The sequence below is a fragment of the Rhinoderma darwinii genome, chromosome 2 (genome assembly GCF_050947455.1).
Source record: "Rhinoderma darwinii isolate aRhiDar2 chromosome 2, aRhiDar2.hap1, whole genome shotgun sequence".
Classification (NCBI taxonomy): domain Eukaryota; kingdom Metazoa; phylum Chordata; class Amphibia; order Anura; family Rhinodermatidae; genus Rhinoderma; species Rhinoderma darwinii.
Genome location: NC_134688.1, coordinates 123,337,534 through 123,358,065, shown reverse-complemented (window position 1 = coordinate 123,358,065; position 20,532 = coordinate 123,337,534). Strand labels below are relative to the sequence as shown.

The 20,532-nt window shown below is 41.2% G+C and overlaps 2 protein-coding genes across 3 annotated transcripts in view; one reads left to right on the top strand and one right to left on the bottom strand.

The window, feature by feature from the left end:
• The window catches only part of LRRC63 (leucine rich repeat containing 63), a 117,686-nt gene that overhangs the window by 27,151 nt on the left and 70,003 nt on the right, over positions 1-20,532 (top strand). The gene's annotated exons all lie outside the window — the stretch shown is intronic.
• Positions 1-20,532, bottom strand: part of LCP1 (lymphocyte cytosolic protein 1) — a 43,404-nt gene that overhangs the window by 10,448 nt on the left and 12,424 nt on the right. Inside the window, exons 2-13 of the mRNA XM_075850228.1 lie at positions 19,074-19,156; positions 18,299-18,462; positions 16,108-16,237; positions 14,030-14,162; positions 11,464-11,545; positions 10,641-10,806; positions 8,535-8,677; positions 5,514-5,609; positions 4,709-4,904; positions 3,137-3,215; positions 2,610-2,724; positions 365-498 (exon numbers count right to left, since the gene is read on the bottom strand). Coding sequence (XP_075706343.1) covers positions 365-498; positions 2,610-2,724; positions 3,137-3,215; positions 4,709-4,904; positions 5,514-5,609; positions 8,535-8,677; positions 10,641-10,806; positions 11,464-11,545; positions 14,030-14,162; positions 16,108-16,237; positions 18,299-18,462; positions 19,074-19,137 — 1,502 coding nt within the window. The 5' untranslated portion in view covers positions 19,138-19,156. The remainder of the gene's footprint in view (positions 1-364; positions 499-2,609; positions 2,725-3,136; positions 3,216-4,708; positions 4,905-5,513; positions 5,610-8,534; positions 8,678-10,640; positions 10,807-11,463; positions 11,546-14,029; positions 14,163-16,107; positions 16,238-18,298; positions 18,463-19,073; positions 19,157-20,532) is intronic.

Here is a 20,532-nt window from a genome sequence, read left to right as displayed (position 1 = left end):
TGAGAACTTATTTTAATGTATAAGATTAATACACTTATGCAGAGTATTGATGCTGCAGTGAACTTCCACTGACATGACTATCAGCACTGACCCCCAGAATTGTCAATATTGCAGGCTCCCTTAACATTTAAGGTTCCCATACTATATCATAATATATCTGCCAAATTTCTCCCCTCAATCCTAACACATGACAAGTAGTCTTTAGAATGGTTCTGCTATGACCATGGAAAAAAAATCAAAGCTGGATCCATTTCAGTATTTTCACTATTTGCAAGTACACCTTTCTAGTCATTGCATACTTGCCGACAGACCAGTTTTTCACAGGACTGTCCCCTGATGGAACCCCAAAAACTCATTGCTATACCTTCTCATTAACTGCCACATCAAAGCAAGTGTGAGTGTCCGATTTCCCTCATGCAAGTCCTGTCCAGCAATGCCAACTAGAGAAAACTTGGCCTTGTTCTTTCCTAGGTCCACAGCATAGTTACAGTTTTCAAGCTAAAAAAAAATAAATATATATATAATTATAAAATAAAAAGGTGTAACAGGTTTTGGCTACAATGCTCTTGAAATTGATCATTTAGGCCCTATGCATACGGCTGTAATTTTGATTGCAATTACGCATCGTAATTGCGGATCAAAGTCTGGACCTATTCATCTCTATTGCCCACTGACACCTTCCCGTATATTTAAAAGGCTCCGCAAAAAATAGGACATGTCCTATTTTTTGATTTTACGGACTGTGCTCCAATACTTTATATGCAAAGAGTTACAAAACCTTGCTATACAATTCCAATTTTACACCCAAACTTTATGGGTTTTTTTGTGAGTTGAAAGGAGTTGCAAAACTACAACTCCCAGTTTTTCAACAACTGGAAAATCATGGGCTGGGAACCACTGTCATTAGTTCATCATGTAAAATATTATAAAATTATTTAGAAAATTTATAATAAAAATAAATATCTATATTTGAGAAGAAGGGTGACAGGTGGAACCCACAAAATTCAGATAGCCACTATTAGCCTAGTGACAACCAGACAACCTAATCTTTTAGTAAGTAAATTTAGGAGATTACAATAGTCGGGCTCAATTAAAAACTTTATAAAAACTTTGCTTTACTTCCCTTGTACTGATTTAACATACTTTAAAGCCCAGAGCTGCATTTATAATTCTGCTGGCTGCTACTGGAATCCGTCAACAATGTGCTGACAAACACACCATCTAATAGTTTAGCTGAGATCCTACAATGCATTTCAGGAGAGTTTCTTTTTTTTCTGCATCAGTGTCGGATGTAAAACAACTACCATGATGTAAACCAGCAGCACATGCATTGTTTACACAATCAACTATTAGAAGATGTGCAAAGATGTGAAAAAGAAGCAAGCAGAATTGAGAATGCAGCTCTGGTGGAGAATTGACCAGTAGAAGTAGATAAAAAAAATGTAGTTCTTATTTTTGTTTTAATTTGGCCTCGTGTACACGGCAAAGCCATGTATGTGCACAGAGCCTGTATGGAGGTACACAGAGTCCCTGTTGCTTTGTATTTTGGAGCTGTAGGCACTTGTTGTGCTGCCGCATAGTGCCTCAGTAAGGCGATCTATTATGGTGATACGGCATCTGACGGAGCATGGCATGGGTGACATATACGCTTCTATTGGAGCTGTATTTTGGTTACATACAACATAATAGAGTTGTGTGCATGAGGCCTTAAAAATAGTGGTTAAAGAATACAGACATACAGCTATTTGCCCAGTTTTGTAAATCTGTCACCAAAACTAGACAACCCAAAAAACTAAAATACTGTGTATTCTGTAGCAAGTATTATTAAAGAGTACCTGTTACTTCTCTTGACATGTCTGTTTTAGAAAATAATTGTATTACCCATAAAATAACAATTCTGGGGCATCTTTTCTTAGAATGCTACGTTGTGCCATTCATCTTTTATTCCTGCTAGAAATGTATAAATATATTGACAACTAAGTGTTACCAGTTGGTGTTTGTCCTTACTTAGACTGACAATGTCCTATCAGTGCTGACAGAGTGACTGTGTAAGGACACACATGTTTGACTAGTGGAATGGTAACACCCAGTTGTCAATTTATTCCTAAATTTCAAGGGGGAATAACAGAGGAATGGCACAATGCAGATTTCTAAGTAAAGTTGCTCCAGAATTTCTATTTCATGGGGGAGTTTAAGTATTTCCTCAAATTGACATGTCAGGAGAGGTGAGAGGTCCTTTTTAATGCTTTACACATTTGGAATACTTTATTCATCTATAAAAAACAAGCAGTGTAAATAGGTTTTAACAGGCGTGTATATGGAGAGGAAATACCATATGTGCAATCTGTGCAGCTGCACAGGGGCTCAGTAAGAAAAGGGGCCTCTGTCAACTTTAAAAAAAAAAAATCCTACTGTCTGATAGATTACATGTAAGGGCCTAAGCTAATGAACTTCATATCTCAAAATCACTGGTGGATTATTAAAGGGACACAAATGGGGTGCTTTATGATGGGCTTTTGGACAGCGAGGGGCCCATATACTGTTTTTGCACAGGAGTCTTATCCTATATGTGACCACTCGTGGCATGTCTATTATGTAGGGGAATATACCTTTTTCATTTTTTCTCCCAATTTAGGGTAGGGTGGCTTGTTTACTCTATTCCAATCCACAGGAACCTTTATCTTCTCATACAGCTGGAATATGATCAGGGCATCTGAAAGGTCACTTGAAAAAGGCAAATTAACATTGTATTTAATAGATGAACGAAGAAAAAAAGATCAAAATCCCTCCTCTAAAATCTCAGTTGCTTTTGACTAAACAGCGATTTTAACTGCTTGACAATTAAAATGCTGAGCAGTGGGCGGCTTGGTGGTTGTCACTGTTGCCTTGTAGCGCTGGAGTCCTGGGTATGAATCTGACCAAGGGCAACATCTGCATGGAGTTTGTATGTGTAGGTTTCATCCCACACTCCAAAAAAGTACCGATAGATAAATTGGCCCCAGTGTGTGAGTGATGACAATATATCTGTATAGCGCTGCGGAATATGTAAGTTATATATAAGCAACAGAAATATAAAAAAAATCAACTAGATGTTGTCTGTCGTGTATGGTACCATTATTTACTCTGCATATCTTACCTATACAAATGATTAACCCGCGGATTAACACCCAGTGAGTTCATCCAGTTCCTGAATGTTCTTTCTTCTCTTGTTTCACCTGCACAGATAATTCAATTCCTTTTATGAGAAATAATATTTAACATAGGGTCTCATCTTAATCCTGCTTCACTTTTATGCTAGCAAGTTATTACTCTTATACAAATTCTTAGGATGTAATGTGAACTGGTTAGCATTTCCGTACTTTACAAAGTCAGCGTAGCGTGTGAATGAACCAACACATTGCAATATATTTGTAGAATATTTCCTTCATTAATGTAAAAGGCGAAATTTCCCCAATATTGATTGTTGGACGTGTTCTAGATATGTATACCAAATTGTCTTTCCACTTGTCATTTGGATATTGGTGGTAGTTTGCAGTAAGCATTAATAGTATCTCTTTTTGGGATGAAGATGCTGGCGCTATCCTTTGGACGATAGGGGTGTGGATTCATCCATCAGGTGGTATGCACATTCGTCCAGTCCAAGGAGTTGGTTTGTACTATATTATTTTACAGTATTATGATATGTATCAGGAGTCTATGAGTTTGGACTACCACCGATTTTCATCATCTAATCTATTTAGCACCACTCAGAGATTTCTGTTATTTGAAATACGACATTGATGGGCCATTAAAATCAATGGTACTTTGCTTAAAAGGTTGTGTCAGAGATTTTCATCGAGAAAGAGGGAAAACGTCTGAGTAGTGCCAAAGGGGTTTGGGAGCTCTAACATTTTTGAAATCAGCGGAGGTACTAACTTACAGACGCCATGATGTGATCTACTGACTTGTCTCCATGGCATGTCCAAAAATAAATTTTGGGCAGATTTCCCAAGTGACTTATACTACATCTTCACCGTCCCCAGTTCCCTTCCCTGTGATTGAAAGTATCTGTGTATAGGGAGTGATCTGTCAATCACAATGAGCAGAGTGGGGGACGACAGAAGGAAGCTGCCCATTGGACATATCTTCCCGAAGATGCCACATTACACTACCCACAACGAAGTGTATGAAGTATAATATCACTTAAAAACGAAAGCATTTTTTTTTTTAATCAAAAACCTAACTGCCTATGCTGCATGACCCTGTCACTAACTCATGTTGCCCTTAGATAGGGCAGCAGATCCTTAGTGACAGGTTCCCTTTAAATTACACTTTGTTAAAATATCATAAACCAATAAAGAGCATCTGTCACCTGCCAAAAAAACGGCAGTTGACATCTCAGTTAAATTGCCGGCGCCTCACAAATTGTTGCACTCTTTTTCTTCTAGCTGCCACTGTTCCTGAGATATCGGTCTGGTAAGTTTTGGTGCCCGGTATGCAATTTAGGCCTTTGACTATCAACTGGACGGTTACCCCTTGGAAAGTTAGAAGTGTCATTGACAGTCAAAGGCATCATTTGCATATCGGGCACCAAAACTCAAGGCACCGTTATCTCTGGTACGGTGGGGGCTACAAGAAAATAAAAGAAAAAGCACCAGAATCTAATTGAGATGCCAGATGCAGTTTTTTTGGGCAGGTGACAGACCCTTTTGAATATCACACCATTTACCTTCAAGTGAGCTCCAGTCAATGTCCTGGTTTTCTGGCTTTTGCAGGGCAGGGTACTTGTTAAACAAGTTGGCAATGAAAGCCAAGTTAAGCTTTGGATTTCCACGCACAACATCTGTGGCTGTCACAAATTGGCGACAGCCCAGTCTGTCTGCCTGTACCAGCACGCACTCTGCTCTCTTTAGGTCTTCTTTCTCCTGTGACCAGGAAATATTAATACAAGGTCAATAAAGCACAAGCATTGAGGCGTATCAAAAATACTCTCTTTTCAATATCTATAGAATTCTGCATATTCCAGATTCATTTCTTTTGAAATAATTGTTATTTTACAGAAATGTACTTCTAAGGTTGGGGCGAAAGCTGTTGCATGTAGTCACTTACAAACATTGAATGTGCAATTCACACGCGATTATAATAATACAGCTTTTGTCACATATAATATATATTTTTAATCATTCTACAATCCAGACTGAGTAGAATAATGCATGGTATGTATGCAGTCTTGTCGCTGTAGCCAGAATTTTTTTTTTTTTGGAAGTATTGCAGATGCATCGAGAGGTAAACGCCCAAAGATGCTGCCAACGGCATCTGTTGGCAATTATATATATTAATGTGACACAATGATTTTTTTTTTCTCAGTTATCATCAGTAGTCATGTGTCATGTGATGGTTGTAGCCATGTAACCTCAGCCTACATTTTTGGGATTTGTTATCTCAATGTCACTGGATAGGCAGACATACTAAATGATATCATATGTTTGCCATATTACTGTAGGATATGATGATTTTGGAAAATAACATTTTACCCTAAGTCCATTCATATCAATGACAACAGCTGGTATTCCTTCTTCATCTCCTTTGGGAGCAATCTTATTAAGCAAATTGTAATAAGCTTTGGAGTCCTAAAAATAAATAAAATCAAGATTGTCATCATAATCATGTAACAATAAAAACAGCAACATAGGTAATTCAGTAATAATAATATGAGACGTACATGAAAGCGATAAGCTAGTAATGCAATAAAACGCCATGTATAAACTCGTTAAATACTATTTATATTCCACTTCTGGTTCAGGTTTACAAAAACTGCTGCAAAATACTGACTAAATATTTATGAGAATAAAAAAAGAGTCTTGTAACTGTTTTTACTGTTTAAAGGGAACCTGTCAGAGGTCGTTTATGTTGCCCCCAGCTGAAGGGGGTCAGACGCGCTGAATTCAGTGGTGTCACTTTTGTCGATGTGTGGAGGGGAAAGTCCCATTAATATAAGAGATGAGCTGCTTTTCAAAGGTGACAACCCAATATTGATGGGTTAAAGTGATTGGGTAAAGTTATAGTCACTTTTGAAATTCCTATCAGGATATATAGCTTCAACAGAATATACTTTATTTTACACAAGACATTGATAGTGAAAAGTGAATATGAGCATTACCCAGGATTTGTTTTTATTATGGGGTTGCCTATCACCAATTAAATGTAGCCACCCACTGCTGAGAAGTAGAAGTCTTGAGTAACTACAGGGTGGGCCATTTATATGGATACACCTAAATAAAATGGGAATGGTTGGTGATATTAACTTCCTGTTTGTGGCACATTAGTATATGGGAGGGGGGAAACTTTTCAAGCTGGGTGTTGACCATGGCGGCCATTTTGAAGTCGGACATTTTGTATCCAACTTTAGTTTTTTCAATGGGAAGAGGGTCATGTGACACATCAAACTTATCGAGAATTTCACAAGAAAAACAATGGAGTGCTTGGTTTTCCCGTTACTTTATTCTTTCATGAGTTATTTACAAGTTTCTGACCACTTATAAAATGTGTTCAAAGTGCTGCCCATTGTGTTGGATTGTCAATGCAACCCTCTTCTCCCACTCTTCACACACTGATAGCAACACCCCAGAAGAAATGCCTCCCGATCTGACCCCCTTAGACTTTTATCTTTGGGGTCATCTGAAGGCAATTGTCTATGCTGTGAAGATACGAGATGTGCAGCAACTGAAACTACGGATACTGCAAGCCTGTGCTAGCATTTCTTCTGCGGTGTTGCTATCCGTGTGTGAAGAGTGGGAGAAGAGGGTTGCATTGACAATCCAACACAATGGCCGATGTGTCCTCGCTCGTCTGACACGATGCAGGACCTGTGAGTGACGTCACAGCGTGATCTGCCAGAAGCTGGGCGTTCTGAAGAGAAGTGGATGATACTTCTCGTCAGAACGCCCAGCTAGTAAAAGAAGTAAAAACGCCCCGATGTACGCACATAATACACGCCCAGTTGGACTTTTACTTTTCAACACGCCCAGTTGGACTTTAGCAAGCCTCATTTGCATAAATACAAAAATGGTCATAACTTGGCCAAAAATGCTCGTTTTAAAAAAATAAAAACGTTACAGTAATCTACATTGCAGCGCCGATCTGCTGCAATAGCAGATAGGGGTTGCAAAATCTGGTGACAGAGCCGCTTTAAGTCATCAATTAGTAAAAATCCTATTTCGAGCCATATATACGTTTGATAGCTGTCAGCCAAACAGTTATTCATTCATTCATTCATTCATTCATTATCAGGATTTGTTTTAACCACTCTGTTGTTAGGGATGAGAATAATGGTGAATCAGTAGCAAAAAGAACCATGAACAATCACCTGTCTCTGGACAGCCATACGTGACATTAAGGAAACTAAATATTTGCTTTGAAGTAAAATAAATATGGAAACCTTGTTCAAATTTTTCCTCAATGTATAAATCCATTCACCATCACATCCGTTCCTGGCTATCTAACACAAAGACAGTAATATCTAAACAAGTACTAGTTACACTTTATCCACCTTAGGAACTTCCTAACCATATTTATACACTAAACAAGTCTTCTATCTCAGTAGGATCAATGCTGATTCTACTGTACAGGGGATTATGAGACATTTCTGAAAACAAAAGGCAAGTATAATTTATAACCATATAGATCTATATTGCACTACATCAGAAAACCAGCTTTGTGATCAGATTTCTAAACACAAATACTGACTGAGGTGCAGATATGTGAACAGTCCTAATTAAAAGATCACTTTTATCTATATTCTGAAAATATCACTATATGACCCCCACTGAGACCCCCACAGATTGCTAGAATCACCATTAGCATAACTCAGGGATTTTCTTATGTTAACAGTACCCTCAATAAAATCAGTGGGACTGTAATGTACGTGCATTACAAGCAATGTATCCTCTGTCACATCTCAATGATATTTCAGATGATAGATGAAGGTGGAAATCACTTGAAGGATTTGATTGAAATATAAAATATAAACCTATATTTTCCTTTTAGACATTTTTACGGATGCTTCGCTCATAGATCCAAACTTTTGGTTTATTCTGTTTTATGCACATACTTCCAGTCACAAACCAAGGAACCAGTGACACCTTCAGTAGGCCACCTAACTATTCAAACTATTTCCAAGGGTCCTGTTTTTTAGGGGGCCAACAAGGATGGATCCCACTGCGGTTACCTCACAGTGAAGTATAAAAACCATTTGGCTTTACTGTGAGCTCCAGCATTCAATCATAGAGAGGACTGTACAGCTGTTATATGTCTGTACAGTCCCCTGTATCTCCTGGTCTGCACTAATCTCTATGATCGGTGCAGAGCAGGAAAAGGAAGTCAATCATGATCAGCCTGAGGATGACTATTCAGCTTCCTGTCAGATGACCTGGGTGTGAATCCCCTCTGTTATTGTAGCTCTGTGGACTAGCTTTACAATGAGCACTATTTCCATGATTTGCATGTCTTTTAGAAGCAGCCTGTATTTATTTGTATGACTGGCATTCAGAACATACCTTGATATCTGTGCTGAAGTTATTAATTTTGCTGCATCCGGCACTCTCCAGATGGTAGTTCGCCCACCTCAGGAGCAGCTCTTCTGGGGAAAGCTTCATGAGATCCTCTAAGCTCTCTCCATCCCGTAACAAGGCTATCAAAGCTGTATAGAACAGGAAGGATTTTTTTTTTAGATTAGCACACAAGGATAATGTTCTTGAACTCTTAAGCTGGCCATACACATGATAAAAAAGAAGGCCAGACCTGCTGTTATCGATACGATCGGCCGATGATTTCATGCATATGGGAGCCTCCTAGCTGTCCCCTGGTGTCAGATGTAGTGGGGAAGAGGAAATCGGCATTTTGGATTTCAACCTGCCTGATCTTTTGTCCTCTCAGGTCTAGGGCAGCAGCTTATTCTCCTGTCCCCACTGAAATAAACATGCGCACCACGCATGTATGTTTGTGGAGAGCTGCAAGAAATAGCTGTCGAATGAATGAGCATTCATCTGACAGCTATCCTTTCTCATTTTCTATGGCCAGCTTTACTTTCTAAATGATCTCAGAATTACTATATGCCATATATCTAGCACAAACAAAGGATTCTACATATTGAATACAAGTAGAAGCAAGACATAAAAAGAAAGATTTACAAGAAATGTCATTTTGCCAACATGTTCTAGCAAAATAGTGCAGTTTGTATGTGACGTGTCAAATTCACAAATATGGCACACAGACACATGTGATTGGTGCAAGTAATGCCCTTTTTAAAACACTTCTACAAAGTGTGACTGATCTGACCTGGCATAGGTTAACTTTGTTGGCATGGAAAATGTTAGGGTATGTTCACACACTAGACTAAAAACGTCTGAAAATACGGAGCAGTTTTGATGGGAAAACAGCTACTGATTTTCAGAAGTTTTTTAAGCCACTCGCGATTTTTGCAGCGTTTTTTAAGGACGTTTCTGGAGCTGTTTTCTATAGAGTCTATGAAAAACGGCTCCAAATACGTTCCAACAAGTGACCTGCACCTCTTTTTCATGGCCGTTTTTTTACGCGCCCGTTTTTAAAAACGGGCGCGAAAAAAAACGGCCCATCGGAAGAGAATGCCGTTTTTCCCATTGAAATCAATGGGCAGATGTTTGGAGGCGTTCTGCTTCCGTCTTTTCGGCCGTTTTTCAGGCGTTTACAGGCCGTGTGAACATACTCTAAGGGTATGTTCACACGCAGTGGTTTCAGACATAATTTGGGCATTTTACGCCTTGAATTACGCCTGAAAAAATGCCCCTAATACGCCTACAAACATCTGCCCATTGCCTGCAATGGGTTTTACGATGTTCTGTTCCCACGAGCCTTTATTTTACGCGTCGCTGTTAAAATACGGCGCGTAAAATGACGGCTCGTCAAAAGAAGTGCAGGACACTTCTTGGGACGTTTTTGGAGGCATTTTTCATTGACTCCATTGAAAAACAGCTCCAAAAACGGCCGTAAAAAACGCAGCGAAAAATGCGAGTTGTTAAAAAAACGTCTGAAAATCAGGAGCTGTTTTTGCTTGAAAAACGCTCCGTATTTTCAGACGTTTTTGCTCACTGCATGTGAACATACCCTTACAATTGCTTTATAAATTTGGTTCACGACAAATTGAACCACAACCCAAATGTAAGGCTGGGTTCAAACTGAGTTTTTTGCCGGCAGAAAATCAGCCTGAAAATTCCGTTTGTAATTTTGAGTCAGATTTTCCTCTGCCTGCACGCCGATTTTCGCTGCGTGTTTCGCCCGCAGCCATTGGGCGCCGTGGGCAAAAAACGCTGCGAAATACGCTTTCTCTGCCTCCCATTGATGTCAATGGTAGGTTAGAGACAACAACGCCCGAAGATAGGGCATGTCGCTTCTTTTTCGCGGGAATTTTCGGCCGTTTATTGACGAGTTTTCCGATGCGATTTCTGCGTCAAAAAACGTGTCAAAAAAAACTCTGTGTGAACTTACCTTAAAACTTTATATTTTGTAAAGTTGTCTATTTTTTATGCATATACAGTAATTGCATTAAATAAAATAATCACCCAATAAGAATTATCTTCTTACATTACTCGCATTTAATTTAATTGGGAAGACTGAAAATCTAGTACCTTCATTCTTGCTCAGCTCAATGTCTGCAAACAGCCCAATCTTGATAACCTGCCACAGAAGTCCCAGAACCAAATATGGCTTCCCTTCCTTTAAGTCTTCTGCGCCAATGTTGACTACATGACACCCAATGGCTGATGCTGAGTTCAGGGCTAAATTTAAATTTTCCTGAAACGCAAATAGAATGTTATAATGATACGCATTTTATTAAATTATGTACAAAATCTATTTAGGCAATTACTTCACAAAACATCTACATACATGAAGGTAAAAGAAAACACACAGGACCAGCTGTCACCTAAGCCGTCAGTCCCACTGACCTGACGGATTCAGGTTTCAGCACAAGATACAGCATCTATATATCCAGAATACATAGAAGCTGTATCTCAAAAAGTAAACATTTATTTTTTAATAAATACAAATTACAATGTTGCACTAAACACTATGACACATTGTTTTAGTTAAAAAAAAAAAAAAGAATTATCAAAGGTTTCCATAGCCTTTAAGGAACAATAGTTTAAGGAACATATAGGTACATTCTGAATGGAACATAGTACAAATAAACATATAGGTTGCCCATTGGGACTACTCCTGCCAATATGTACTACACATCCAATATGTAGTATACATATGGACATCATATAGAGACGTTCCCTGCTCAGAACCCCCGTCTACAAGCCAGAGAGGAGAGCCACTGCAAAGAGCGGCCCAGAGTGACTACGTAGTATATTTAACAGTGTGCCATATAGTGCTACATTTCCCTGTAAAGGCTGCAGCAGGGGTTATAAGGGTCCGCATGCGGTGGAAGATGACATCACATTTTACCTGGATAGTGAAAGGAGTTAGCTTCTTTTTGTTGATGGCTCGTTCATCAATTGTGTCTGGAACTGAGAGGTTAATCATTTTGCTGGAAGACAGATATATTAACTATTAGAATATTCCTTCCCATGCATGAGAAATCATCTGGACATTTATAATTGACATATACACAATGTTCGAAAAGAGCACGCTTGCAATATTACAAAAGGTAATGATGATTTATCCTCATGTATGTCAAGGCCAGAGCCTTCCAGAACCACATTTATTGCTGTTTTCAAGCTGAAAACGATCCGTTTTCCAAGAGTCATTTAGCCGTTATTCACACGACAGGGTTTCCCGGCCGGGTGACGGCCGTTCATAAATCGGCCGTCACCCAGCTGCATTAGGAACAATAGACCCCTAATGGGGCTATTCACACGACCGATTTTTTGACAGCCCGGGAAGCCTGGCCGTCAAAAAATGGGACATGCCCTATTTTCGGCCGTTTACCCAGCCGCCCGGCTCCCATAGAAGTCTATGGGGCCGGGTAATACACGGCCATCACCGGAATGTGTCCCGAGTGATGGCCATGTATTCTGTCGCTCAGGCGCTCTCTCTCCTCCTCCTCCTCCTCCTCCTCCTCCTCACAGTGCAGAGTGCATGTGAGGAGGAGGAGGAGGGTCTTTTTTTGCTCCCTGTAGGAGTCGGAATCCCCAATCCCCGGCCTGGGATTGGGGATTCCGCTACAGGAGAAGTGCGTGACTACACTGTCCATATATGGACACAGCGAAGTCACTCACTTCTGCAGCGGAATCCCCTACTCTATGGCCGGGGATTCCGCTACAGGAGAAGTGAGTCACTACACTGTCCATATATGGACACAGTGATGTCACTCACTTCTGAAGCGGAAATCCCGACCTGTGGCAGGGAATTCCTCTCCAGGAGAAGTCGGTGACTACACTGTCCATATATGGACATTGAAGTCAGTGACTTCTCCTGGAATGTGGGGGGGGGGGGGATTGGTGCAACCTACAGGGGGCTGTGTGGCATCACCTACAGGGGACTTGGTGGCATCACCTACAGGGGACTTGGTGGCATCACCTACAGGGGACTTGGTGGCATCACCTACAGGGGACTTGGTGGCATCACCTACAGGGGGCTGGGTGGCATCACCTACAGGGGGCTGGGTGGCATCACCTACAGGGGGCAGGGTGGCATTACCTACAAGGGGCAGTGTGGCATTACCTACAAGGGGCAGTGTGGCATTACCTACAAGGGGCAGGGTGGCATTACCAACAGGGAGCTGGGTGGCATTACCAACAGGGAGCTGGGTGGCATTACCTACAAGGGGCTGGGTGGCATTACCTACAAGGGGCAGGGTGGCATTACCTACAAGGGGCAGGGTGGCATTACCTACAAGGGGCAGGGTGGCATTACCTATAGGGGGCTGGGTGGCATTACCTGCAGGGGCTGGGTGGCATTACCTGCAGGATCTGGGTGGCATTACCTACAAGGCGCAGGGTGGCATTACCTACAAGGGGCAGGGTGGCATTACCTACAGGGGGCTGGGTGGCATTACCTGCAGGGGGCTGGGTGGCATTACCTGCAGGGGGCTGGGTGGCATTACCAACAGGGAGCTGGGTGGCATTACCAACAGGGAGCTGGGTGGCATTACCAACAGGGAGCTGGGTGGCATTACCTACAAGGGGCAGGGTAGCATTACCTACAGGGGGCTGGGTGGCATTACCTACAAGGGGCAGGGTGGCATTACCTACAAGGGGCAGGGTGGCATTACCTATAAGGGGCAGGGTGGCATTACCTACAAGGGGCAGGGTGGCATTACCTATAAGGGGCAGGGTGGCATTACCTATAAGGGGCAGGGTGGCATTACCTACAAGGGGCAGGGTGGCATTACCTATAGGGGGCTGGGTGGCATTACTAACAGGGAGCTGGGTGGCATTACCAACAGGGAGCTGTGTGGCATTACCAACAGGGAGCTGGGTGGCATTACCTACAAGGGGCAGGGTGGCATTACCTACAAGGGGCAGGGTGGCATTACCTATAGGGGGCTCAGTGCCATTACCTGCAGGGGGCTGGGTGGCATTAACTGCAGGAGCTGGGTGGCATTACCTACAAGGGGCAGGGTGGCATTACCTACAAGGGGCAGGGTGGCATTACCTATAAGGGGCAGGGTGGCATTACCTACAAGGGGCAGGGTGGCATTACCTATAGGGGGCTGGCTGGCATTATCTACAAAGGGCTGTGTGTGGCAGCAAATTTAAATGAAATTCATCCAATTTTAAAACGGATAGGGAAAAAAACGGATGCAAAACGGGTCAAAATCGGCCGTTAAAAACAGCAACACGGCCCGGAACGGAAACGGAACGGATGCAAACCGGCCGGGAGAAACGGCCCAAAACGGCCGATTTTAAAATCGTCCGACACTCGGAGCCTGTCGTGTGAATGAGGCCTGGCCAGACAATGACACTCACCTCACCATCAAGAAAAGCATGTGCTGAATAAATATATATATATATATATATATATATATACATATATATATAAAAGAGTAGAGAACACAAAATACACTTACCAGAGGACAATCCCATCACCCACTGCTTTGAAGAGGTCATCTGTGTCTGGGTTCATGGGAATGACATGTTTGCAGTCTGGATCCTTTTCTAATGCCTTATTAATCCAGTTTACGAAGGCATACTTTTCCTCTTCTGCAATGGAGAAATACAGATAACATAAAAACTGTATTATTATTTGTACTTAAGTAGCTATTCCAGTGATGCCATAAAACATATTATATACAGGTAGTAGCATAGGGTTCTGAACTAAATTGCCATGTTTTAATAAAAAAAAAAAGGTGTATCTTGACTTCCCCCATCTGCTACATCACCCAAGTACTACTAGCTTGCATTACTTGAGGCACATGTGTATCCTTTTAAAGAGGAATTCAAATAATTGCTCAATGTATTACACATATAATAGAGTAGAGGAAAACACAGCACTCAATGCAGACTGAACATCAGGCCATGTGCACGTTACCGGTAGAAGGACGAATCAACTCCTTAGAATGGGATACCAAAGACAGAGAACAAGTAACAGCACCAGGACTTCAGCGTTAGGGAGATGTTGGTTTATTCACCACCAGGTGGAAGAATGAGCTCATCAATAAACCAACATCTCCCTAACGCTGAAGTCCTGGTGCTGTTACTTGTTCTCTGTCTTTGGTATATATATATATATATATATATATATGTATATATATATATATATATACTGTATATAAAAATTATTACTTTTTGAGATACAGCTTCTATGTATCCTGGATACATAGAAGCTGTATCTTGCGCTGAAACCCGAATCCGTCAGATCAGCGGGACTGGCTGCTTCGGTAACGGTTATGAACTTAGATGTGATCGATGACAGGTGGCTGCTGCATGTCAGAGACATGCAGGACCCACTGTCCCTGAAGCCGTCAGTCCCATTGACCTGATGGTTTCAGGGCAAGATACAGTTTTTATGTATCCAGGATACATAGAAGCTGTATTCCAAAACATTTTTTAATAAAAAACAAAATTACAAAGTTGCACTAAACAATATGATGCACTGTTTTAGAAAAAAAAAAAATCTTTCAGGGTAGGAACACACCAAGTATTCAGTGCATATACACTGCGTCAAGCTATGCAGCGTATCCGCCCTGAACACCGCAGGGAATGCCGTCCGGAAAATGGCACCACACTGTGGTGCGTTATTTCGGGTGTACATTCCACTGCGTAAATGATCCCACATACTTACTCACTCCATCCTCTGACGTCCACTCCAGCCTCCCTGGATGACGTTGCAGGCCCATGTGACGCTGCAGCCTGTGATTGGCTGCAGCGGTCACATGGCCTGCAACTGCAACCAGGGAGGCCGGACTGGAGAAGAAGCAGGGAACTCTGGGTAACTATAACTTTATTAAAACATTTTCTTACTAGTGATTTTTGCGGCGCATCGCTGTGATTCCGCCGCAAATATCGCAACACGCACTGTTTTGTTGCGGGTTTAAGCACTCCATTGAATTCAATGGGTAAACCCGCAACAGAAGAGTTGCGTATCCGCAGAATTAATTGACATGCTACGGTTGAAGTAACCGCACCGCAGGTCAATTTATGTGCGGTTTTTTTGGCGGAAATTTACCGCAGTGTGGGGACGAGATTTGTTGAAATCTCACCCACACTGCTGCTACTGTAATACGCTGCCGATATTCCGCAATTAATCTGTTGTGGAAAATCCGCAGTGTTTATGCTGTGTGTGTTCCTACCCTAAAGGTTTCCTTAGGGTATGTTCACATGGGCTATTTTCAGCCATTTTTTGGGCCGTAAACATCCCAAAAAACGGCTGAAAAATCGGAAGCAGAATGCCTACAAACAACATACCCACCGATTTCAATGGGAGAAACGGCCACGGAAAAAAAACGCCTTGTAAAAAGTAGTGCATGTCACTTCTTGAGCCGTTTTTGGAGCAGTTTTTCATTGACTCAATAGAAAAACAGCTCCAAAAACGGCCGTAAAAAACGCTGCAAAAAAAGCGAGTTGCGTATTTTCAGCCGTATTTTGTTAACTGTGTGAACATACCCTTAAGCATAAATAGTTTGGAAAGCACTACATGTAAACCTACCTGAATAAGAATGCTGGGTGCCCACACTGGACTGCTCAGATGTGCCACCAATTGCACAAATACCTTCTTTCTTATTTATAGCCTTTCTGAATGTTTTAGCTACATCTGAACTTTTGAGGTCATGAATAACCTAAGAAGACAAGAGGAAAATATTGTAAAATCTATTAATAGTGGTGTAAAGCCACAACAGAAAGCTGAACAAATATCCCATGAATATTGAAGTCACATTCCTCATTAAAATCAATGGGATGAATTGGAAGTGGTTATATGAACATGTGTGTTTAGATCTAGATAAATGTATAAGCATCAAAAGTTGCGTTGTCTTCTCCTTATACAAAATAACAAAAAGGGTTGTCATCGTGTACGTTTGTCGACTGTAAAGCCTGAACAATCCTTATTAGGGGTAATGTCTGCAGTTTGTACCATGCCCAATTCACACATTTCATTTTAGTTCCATTCCGTCAAACATAATGAAGAATGTTAAAAAAAAAAATCTGTATTATAATAATAATATAATAGTATAATAATAATGGAATTTGCCAAATGGTACTTTTAACAAGACACAAAGAAAAATATTTTGAATCAAAGAAGATTATAAGATATAGATATAAGATGATTTCTAAATAGACAACCACAAAAGCAAGTGAGATGTAGTAGAAAAAACTATATACCGTAAGTAGTAGTAAATAATGTGTCCACTAGGAAATAGATGACTAGATGGCAATAATACTAAGCAAAGGTGAGATAGAAAAATGTGCCAAATTTTGGTTCTATTTCCACATTTTTGCACGATTTAGCGCATTTTGTCTAATTTATCATACAGCATGCGCCACCGTGAAAATATTGGCGCAACCTCAGACTGCCTGGTTTAACTTTATGGTGTTTAAGGGAAGATTCACACGAGCGTGTATTGGGTCCATGCGGGCCGCGTGGTTTTCACGCGCCACGCACAGACCAATACAAGTCTATAGGGCAGTACAGACAGTCCGTGCTTTTTGCGCAGCGTTTGTCAGCTGCGCAAAAAGCGCGACATGCTCAATATCTCCGCGTATTTCGCGCATCACGCACCCATTGAAGTCAATGGGTGCGTGAAAACCACGCAGGTCGCACGGAAGCACTTCCGTGCGAACTGACTGAAACAGAGCACCAGCTGTCAAAAGGATGAATGTAAACAGAAAAGCACCACGTGCTTTTCTGTTTCCAAACATCCAAACGGAGTGTCTTTGAGATGAGCGAACCCGGACAACCGAACCGAACTTCACCGGGTTCGGCCGAACTCGTTTTGGCCGAACCCGGCAAAAAAAAATCCGGTACGCGACGTCAGGAGATAGTCACTGTCCAGGGTACTGAAAGAGTTAAACTGTTTCAGCACCATGGACAGTGACTTCCAATCCCAATATACATGAACCTGTAAAAAAAAACGAAGTTCTGACTTACCGATAACTCCCGGCTTCTTCCTCCAGTCTGACCTCCCGGGATGACAATTCAGTCCAAGTGACAGCTCCAGCCAATCACAGGCCAAGCACAGGCTGCAGCGGTCACATGGACTGCCGCGTCATCCAGGGAGGTGGGGCCCGATGTCAAGAGAGGCGCGTCACAAAGGATGCGTCACCAAGGCAACGGCCGGGGAGGGAAGTTCTCGGTAAGTACGAGCTTTTTCTTTTTTTTTAAAAAGGTTTCTCGATATTGTGTTCGGCATTCACTGTCGAGGGTGCTGAAAGAGTTACTGCCGATCAGTTAGCTCTTTCAGCACCTTGGACAGTGACGGGCGTCGACTAGCCTCATCTCTATGATGGCGGCTGCGCGAAAATCACGCAGCCGCGCATCATACACGGATGACACACGCAGCTGTCAAGTGTTTTTTGCGCGCGCAAAACGCAGCATTTTTTGCGCGCGCAAAAACGCAACGTTCGTCTGAATCTGCCCTAAGTCTTAGGCCGGATTCAGACGAGCATGTGCGTTTTGCGCACGCAAAAAAACGCGGCGTTTTGCGTGCGCAAAAGGCACTTAACAGCTCCGTGTGTCATCAGCATATGATGCGCGGCTGCGTGATTTTCACGCAGCCGCCATCATTATGACACTCCGTTTGGATGTTTGTAAACAGAAAAGCACGTTCGTGTGAATTCGCCCTTAGGCAGTTTAGTAAATCTGCCCCAATGTATTTTTTCTTGTGGATTCAGGTTGTACTTACTGAGATAAATTCATCAAAACTGATCTTCCCATCTCTGTTCTTATCTCCGGTTTCCATAAGACTTTGGATTATCTCTCGTAGTTTATACCCAGGGAGGGGCAAATTAGCAGCTTTGAACAAGTCATTTAATTCGTTAGGGCTTATGAAACCATTTCCATCAGTATCTAAGAAGAGAAAACAAAGATGTTACCAGGGTATATTAGAAGGGGGAAGGGCATATTTATGACTATGGATATTGTTTATTATATTTTTCAAAAATATAACAAAATCTGTTTTATTACTTCCATAATAATTGCATAAGTATAATTAATATAATATAAAAAATATGATAAATAATATGCTAAATAATAATTTTATAATTACAAATAATAATTTAATTACTGTCAATAATTCTGAACATTCACCGGTACCTAATGAAGAATCTGATATGTCAGGCAAAGCACATTGACATTGGTCAGTGGCCCCAATAAACTTTGATCAACCAAGCATTTTATAAAAACGAATAATTGGTATTTTAAGGAGGAGCTGCACTTTAAAACCTAAAATAGCAAATGATTTTTGTATTTTGCCGGTTGAATCAATAATGAGCAATATTTCTGCTTTCTAATATGTCAAACACAAAGTAGCAGATTTACGAATACTGTCTTAATTTCAGACAGCTAAGAATTAGACTAGATGCGCCCAATTTATCACAGTGGCCCGTGGTGCAGCACCTATAGTAAATCTGCCCCAAAGCACCACAAGTACCACTAGAATGATTGGAGAACTATCTTACCAATTTTGCTGAACGCCTCCCTGAGCTCCTCCATTTCCTCATCCTTGATTGGTCGAGATTCCATGATGTCGTTTTATTCAGTTCTACCGTAGATATAATATATGATGGTTAGATGATCTTTATACTACTCACTTTATTAATAAATTAGATTGGCGCTATAATATAAACCTAAAGTTTGGTTGGGTTCACATATTCCAGTTTTTGTGTATCTCTGTATGATTTTCTTTAACCAAAATTAGATGAAAAAAAAGAGAAGAGGCATGAAGGCCATTTTACACTGGCCAATTATCGGGCAAACGAGCGTTCACAGAACGTTCATTCCCGATCATTGTAAACAGGGCAACGATCAGCAGATGAACGAGCAAACACTCGTTCATTGGCTGATTGTATAGTTTTAAATACTGAAACTATTATCGTTGTCATCAGTACATCTCCCTGTGTAAACAGGGAGACGTGATGCCGACATAATAAAAATGTATGGGGACGAGCGATCGGAATAACGAGCACTCGTCCCCATACTTGGAGAAAACTAGCTCATCCCCCAAGGAGCAAATGAGTGCCGATCAACAGGCCGGGCCGTGTAATACCACCCTAAGTCTTTCTTTTATAAATTTCATGCTGGATTTGCAAGAAAAAAGGAGTCTCCAAGGGCACTGCTGCACTTCAGTTAATGCATCAATACATGAGTAATGATAAGTCACGTACGAGAGGAAATAATATAAACGTTTATTATATAGTAAGGCTACGCGTTTCAATGCCGCACTGGCATCTTCATCAGGCCATGACAAAACATACAAACTTCACTGCTTAAATACAACCATACTATTAGGAAAAAACCCGCCAATGTGACCGGGGTCAGAGTGCTTCAATGACATCATAGGTCAAGGTTTGAACTTAGAATATAAATGTTAGCAAGAACAATGAGTAGTTATACATATGGACAAAAGCATAAGATATTAGCAAAAAATGACATAATGATGTGATAAACCTCACTTAAACACTAGCGCGGCGCACAAAACATCCAAAAGGATGCTAAATACAGAAACATCCATTTGGATGCCAGAATAACATCCATTTAGATGTTAAGGGACCCAAGCATCCATTTGGATGCATGAATTAATATAACCGGAACCGGAAAATCGGAAAGCTGGAATTATTAGCAAAACGAAAAAAATATGTAGTTTTCACGCTGTTTCAGCTTGCTGAATCTATTAGCAACATTAAGTGGGATGTGTTCAATAGGTGTGATAAGTATGTTACTGAAAAGGCTGCTATGTTCAGAAGCAAAGTGACGGGACATAGCAGCCTTTTCAGTAACATACTTATCACACCTATTGAACAGATCCCACTTAATGTTGCAAGCTGAAACAGCGTGAAAACTACTGGATTTTTAAGCTTTAGACCCTCCAACCAGACGGTCTGAATGATATATCGGAATCAACCCTAGAATAAAATCTTA